Source organism: Portunus trituberculatus, chromosome 23 (genome assembly GCF_017591435.1).
Source record: "Portunus trituberculatus isolate SZX2019 chromosome 23, ASM1759143v1, whole genome shotgun sequence".
NCBI lineage: Eukaryota > Metazoa > Arthropoda > Malacostraca > Decapoda > Portunidae > Portunus > Portunus trituberculatus.
Window position 1 is genome coordinate 11,587,804 of NC_059277.1, and position 6,000 is coordinate 11,593,803.

At 40.8% G+C, this 6,000-nt stretch overlaps 1 protein-coding gene across 5 annotated transcripts in view; it reads left to right on the forward strand.

Moving 5' to 3' along the window:
• The window catches only part of LOC123507684 (UDP-glucose 6-dehydrogenase-like), a 35,567-nt gene extending 30,848 nt beyond the window's left edge, over positions 1 to 4,719 (forward strand). For all 5 annotated transcript variants that reach the window (XM_045260810.1, XM_045260812.1, XM_045260814.1 and 2 more), the window contains one exon: positions 4,032 to 4,719. In XM_045260810.1, coding sequence (XP_045116745.1) covers positions 4,032 to 4,066 — 35 coding nt within the window. In that variant the 3' untranslated portion in view covers positions 4,067 to 4,719. The remainder of the gene's footprint in view (positions 1 to 4,031) is intronic.
• The last annotated feature ends 1,281 nt before the right edge of the window (positions 4,720 to 6,000 follow it).

Below are 6,000 nucleotides of genomic sequence, written 5' to 3' on the forward strand. Positions count from 1 at the left end.
ACCTTTAATTTTTCAGCATGCATACACTCAACACCAACTGATATGAGAGAGAGAGAGCGAGCAAGAGTGAGCGTGCGTGCGTGTGTGTGTGTGTGTGTGTGTGTGTGTGTGTGTGTGTGTGTGTGTGTGTGTGTGTGTGTGTGTGTGTGTGTGTGTAATTCACTGTATGATCTGCTGCAGTCTCTAACGAGACAGCCAGACGTTACCCTACGGAACGAGCTCAGAGCTCATTATTTCCAATCTTCGGATAGGTCTGAGACCAGGCACACACCACACACTGGGACAACAAGGTCACAACTCCTCGATTTACATCCCGTACCTACTCACTGCTAGGTGAACAGGGGCTACACGTGAAAGGAGACACACCCAAATATCTCCACCCGGCCGGGGAATCGAACCCCGGTCATCTGGCTTGTGAAGCCAGCGCTCTAACCACACTGTGTGTGTGTGTGTGTGTGTGTGTGTGTGTGTGTGTGTGAGGTACAAGTACATACAGCCTCTGTAGTGTCTTGTTGCAGCAGTATGAAATTTCCTGCATGAGTTATTTATTAATTGTTTTATCCAGATACAGTATAATAATATTGCTGCTTTTGTATTTTTCAGTGTAGTTTCTTTAACATTGTACATCAATGGTGATGGTTTTATCCCCTGTTAGGGCACATTGTTGTACAAATGTTTGTCTGACACACATACAGACAGTGCTTTTGATAATACAGACCAATATCCTTTTTCAGTCCATCATTTGTCATTTTTCTTAATTTGTTTCTTCTGTCTAAATTAACCAAAATGTTTATACAGGTACAGTACATAACCATTTGACTGAACTGATTGGCACTGGGAGTGGGTCAGCTTTCATGATCTTCCAAATTTCTGAAGGAAACCTACTGCCTCAAGCACTTGTCTGTCTATCCTTCCAAGTGAAAATAAGGATGCTAAATGAAATGATGATGGCCTTAAACAAAGTTTTGTATTCTTTCTATGCTTTACATCAAAATAAGATGAAGAAAGAAAAAATCTTGTTGCACGAGGGATTCTAGCCTTCAGCAGGTAGGAAACCACTTGAGGAAACATGGAGATGAACCCTACAATGTATGTATCATGCCTGAGAGAACCAGTGCATGTGCCTCTGTCTACACACTTCTACAGTCCCTTGCTCTTGAAGCTGCCTCTGATGGCGAGGCAGTGATAGGCCATTGGAAGGCTTGGATATGCTTCAGATCCTGACAGGCTTGGAGATGCTTTATTATCATACAGTTACTTTCACTTCTTTCTTCAATACATTCAGCATCCTGTGCTGGTGCAGAGAAGGACATGGAGTTCCTCTACATCCTTCAGTCTCATCTGTTATGACACAGAACAAACGGCAGCAGATCTGCTGGTCCAAGGAGGCAGTTTGTGATGAATTACACTGTCTTAACTAAGTTAACAAGTGTAGGATAGTAAAGGCTCACCCACTTGTCCTCCATCCAAAATTGGCAGAAAAGGAAGAAATCAGAGAAGAAAAGAAGACTACACAGCTTCCTCTGAGCAGGGCTGGCTCTGGCTCTCCCTGCTGCTTGTTTTCAGAACTTCAAATAAAGTTTTCTTTTAATGTGTTTTGATTCAGAATTTCCATAAAATATTCTTAAAAGGCACAAAACATCATAGTACAATATAGCAGAATGAGGCAAAATGAAGCCAAATAGAAATTACCTAAGTTTGAAAATTATAAACAAGAGAAAAATTTAAGATGTGTGACAATATAAGGTTTTTGTCAGGTTACATTAGGTTTCCTTAGTCTGTGAGGGCTGGCATGGTGCCTCCCAGTGAGGGACTTTGGGTCTGGCATGTGGATGCCCTTCCTACTCTCACAATGTGGCCAGGATCTGAACCTGTGTGTCTACGAAACTCTCGGCCACAAAACTGTGTGCAGTCCCACTGTATCATGACAGCCATATGTGACAGTATAACATAAGAGAAATTAGTAAAAATAAATGTCACAAACATGAAGAAGGCAAAACAAACTCTTGACAGGGCTGGAAAACAGTTGTGTTCTGAAAGATGAACACAGTGATATTAGAAGTGGCACACATGTTGTGATCAAGGTAGAAGAATAATTATGTACAAAATTATAGTGATAATGGACAAATCAGAAACAACGAATAATGAAGTAGCCAGCATGAACACGAGGGAAATACAGGAAGCACTGGAAAGAGTGAGCAGCAAGAAGCCAGGTGGGGAAGATGCCTAACCAAAGATACTGATGACTTCCCACCAGACAACATTGCAGTAGTATTTACAGGTTGTCTGCAAGATTGTCCTGCTTGGATGTACATCATAATAATTTTCCTTAACAGCCATCATTATTTAGTTTACCATCCTTATCGTGCTTTGTGGTTGGACAGGTTATAAATAAAAATTTTGGTGTTGATAGATAATATTGTCTGTGATGTTCATTCCTCTCTTGGCTGCTGCCTCCACTCACATAGAGCACATGTTCTCAGTCTGACTGGAGATTCTTAACTGCCCTGTGTGTGTCAAGGCTGTCAGGGGCTGTGAGCTGCTTAAGTATCTTGACTCAATTAATTTAGTTTTTCACACGTTTGGAGCAAAATGTTTCCTTCCATCTGTGAATGCTCTTCTGTGAGGGAGTATATAATTTGACCACGACTATGCGATGCAGCTCCTGTGTGGTCGCACCTTGTGGTGGCCATACCTCATGGTGACACTGGGATAGCCACAGCCTGTTGCCTAAATTCTGATTTACACAAAATAAGAGATAAGATATTGAAAACTACTAGGAAGTAAAATTCCTACAGTATTATCAGCCAGCAAGCTAATTGTCATTGGTAGCGTACAGTTTATACTATTCACATATAGGCTTAGTGCAACACTTGGTGCAAGTGAATGTAAAGAACAAGCAGGGTTTCAGAGTGGGTACCAAACAACTGACACCATTCATGTTATTTATCCCTTAGTATATCATGTCCTATGGAGGAGCTAAGATTACTGCCACTGTGTTCCATGCATATCATATGAAGTGACAAAATGAAGCGAGGGGGCTAGGAATCCATTTCTCTGTTTCTCTGTTATTTTTTCCTACGAACAGACAAAGCATAACACAATGTTGTAGGTCTGAATGTTCATGGTTCTGATGGGCAAGGCAGGAGAAATCAGTTTGGCTCATGGCTTAGTTGAGGATGCACTGGGATAGACGGTAGATGCATCAGAGCTCACCATCAGTTAGATATAAAAGGTCTGGGAGAGAGGTCTGCCATTAGTACCGTACCACCACCACCACTCTCCTTCAGCACTGTTGCTTACAGATACTGATGTTTAGTAAGATTGGAGAAGGAGGTTAGATAGGGCAGCACTATTGTTGATAAACTGTTCACTTGAAATTGAGAAAAGGAATAACTGAGTCAAGGAATGATAAATACACAGTGTTAGAGTTGGTGGTATTGTTATAATGAGTCAGTCTACAAATGAGGTGCAGTGGATTGATCTGCTAAGGTCAATAAAGGCAGAGAGTGATTCTGAGGATGAATAAAAAGAAATTCAAAATGTATTACAATAATTCCATACTAAGATTTTGTACAAGAATATTACATCAAAGTAAAGAATGAAATATATCAGTAGTGTGTCTTCAAATACTTAAATACAGCTATTTATGAAGGAACCTTTTCTCTAACTCAACACACAATGAAAATTTTCCACCATTATTATTCAGAGAAAAGCTTCATGATAACTTCGTTGTCAGTTTGAACACACGGGTCAGACATCTTGAGTGCTGCATAAGTTCTGGAGCAAAACATAAGGCTGCCCAGGGAACATAGGTAATGGTGTTTGGTGCCACATGGAGAGTCAATCAGTACAGAGCATCATACATTAGGAAGCAGACCAAACTTACTGACATTACAACTTTGATAATCTACACTTTTCAGATTTTCCAGTCAAAGTTCCTAAAATGTTACAATTCTTCTCTCCCTCAGCCATCGTCACTGTTAAAACCTTCCTGGTTCTTGTGTCTGACTCTGAACATTCTTCCACAGGTGAACACTACCCAGCCTTCTCCTGGACACCATAGCTGGCGGCTCCCATTTTGCACCACCAAGAGCACCTCAGCGCCTGTGCCTCAGTGTGTCAGGAGCACCTCATCAGCAAGCTACATTTCTAGAGAACTTGGGTCCAAACAGATGCTTAAAAGCTTGGTGTGTAAGGAGTCAGAAGGCTTCCCATCCTCATCCAGGGCTTGTGATGCAACTACATACTGTTCCTTGACTTGCTGTATGTATATCCTTATCTTATATATATAAATCAGGTTGATATCCTCACAAGGGAATAGGCAAGACAAAGGGCCATATTCTGAAACACTTCTTCACTGCATCTCCACTCCTTTTAGGTTTAGTTGAAGTGGCACATGTTCTTGATGGTGTTTTGTACAAATTCAATGACAGATTAACAATATTACATTATTAACTGGAGAATACTCTTGAGACTGATCATCTCTGTGGCCTTTGAAAATAGTCGTGGTGATACAGCAAGGAGTTTTGGAATATGGGTTGAAGTGCACATTCCCACACATTCCCACACATTCCTCATTAGAACACCTTCCTTATCTCCTGGGTCTGTATGGGTAGGAAGGACAGGCCCACCACCACTTCCACCACCACCTCTGTGTACGGGTTGGTTTTCAAGCATGTCTGGGTCAGCACAAAATAATAAATTGGTATTGAAATAGTGTTTCTTTTCCTATCCGTTAACATTATTAGTAGTGTTTCCTTCCTACCTGTTAACACATAAGAGCATAAAGAAAGAGTAAGGGAAGTTGCAGAAAGCCATCAGTCAGTCCTACAGGTGGGAAAGCTCAAACGTCTACCTAACATCCTCGTCCAGAAATTTGTGTCATCTTTCTTCTTCATCATTCCCCTCCTTGCACCTTTTTATCATTCGTTTAACTTAATTTGTCTTCTTTCCTTTGTTTTATTCGTTCCTTCCTTCTTGCATTCCTTCCTTCCTTCCTTCCCTATCATTCTTTTTGAACACACACACACACACACACACACACACACACACACATACTACACACCGCGTAGTGTAGTGGTTAGCATGCTCGACTCACAATCGAGAGGCCCGGGTACGAGTCCCGGCGCAGCGAAGCAAATGGGCAAGCCTCTTAATGTGTGGCCCCTGTTCACCTAACAGTAAATAGGTACAGGATGTAACTCGAGGGGTTGTAGCCTCGCTTTCTCGGTGTGTGGAGTGTGTTGTGGTCTCAGTCTTACCCGAAGATCAGTCTATGAGCTCTGAGCTCGCTCCGTAATGGGAAAGACTGGCTGGGTGACCAGCAGGTGACCGAGGTGAATTACACACATACAGAGAGAGAGAGAGAATTTTTTCCATGTAATCGTGCCTTTTATCATTGTTGCTTTATTTATTGTACTTTTCTTTGTTCCCACCTTCTCTCTCTCTCTCTCTCTCTCTCTCTCCTATTTTCTTGCTTTTTGTTATTATGCCTCTACCTTTTTCTCTATCTCCCAAGTTAGGTTAGGTCAAGTCTCATTTCAAGACACTATATATTATAGACTAGCTCTCTTTTCATTTTTTCTACTTTTCCCGTGATTTTGTCTCCTTTCCTCAAGTAAGTCAAGTTTCACCCTTTGACAACATGTACCTTGACTTTCTTTTTCATATATTTTGCCTCTTATGTTAATTTTCCTTAAATTTTCTATATTTCCTCACCTCAAACAATATTAGATCACATTAACTTTCAATATACAACTTAATCGTTTCTCTAAGTTGATTTCTCCTTACGTATTTCTTTATTTCCTCATATCAAACATCAGATTAGGTTAAGTTCCATTATTCAATTCTTTCATAATTTCTCAGAGTAATTCTTAATTGTTACGAATTTATGCATCTCTGGATTTCTTGACCTAGCTACTATTGTTACTACTGCTACTACTATTGCTATTGCTGTGATGATAGTGGTGATAGGTAAAGATCTGCCTACTACTACTA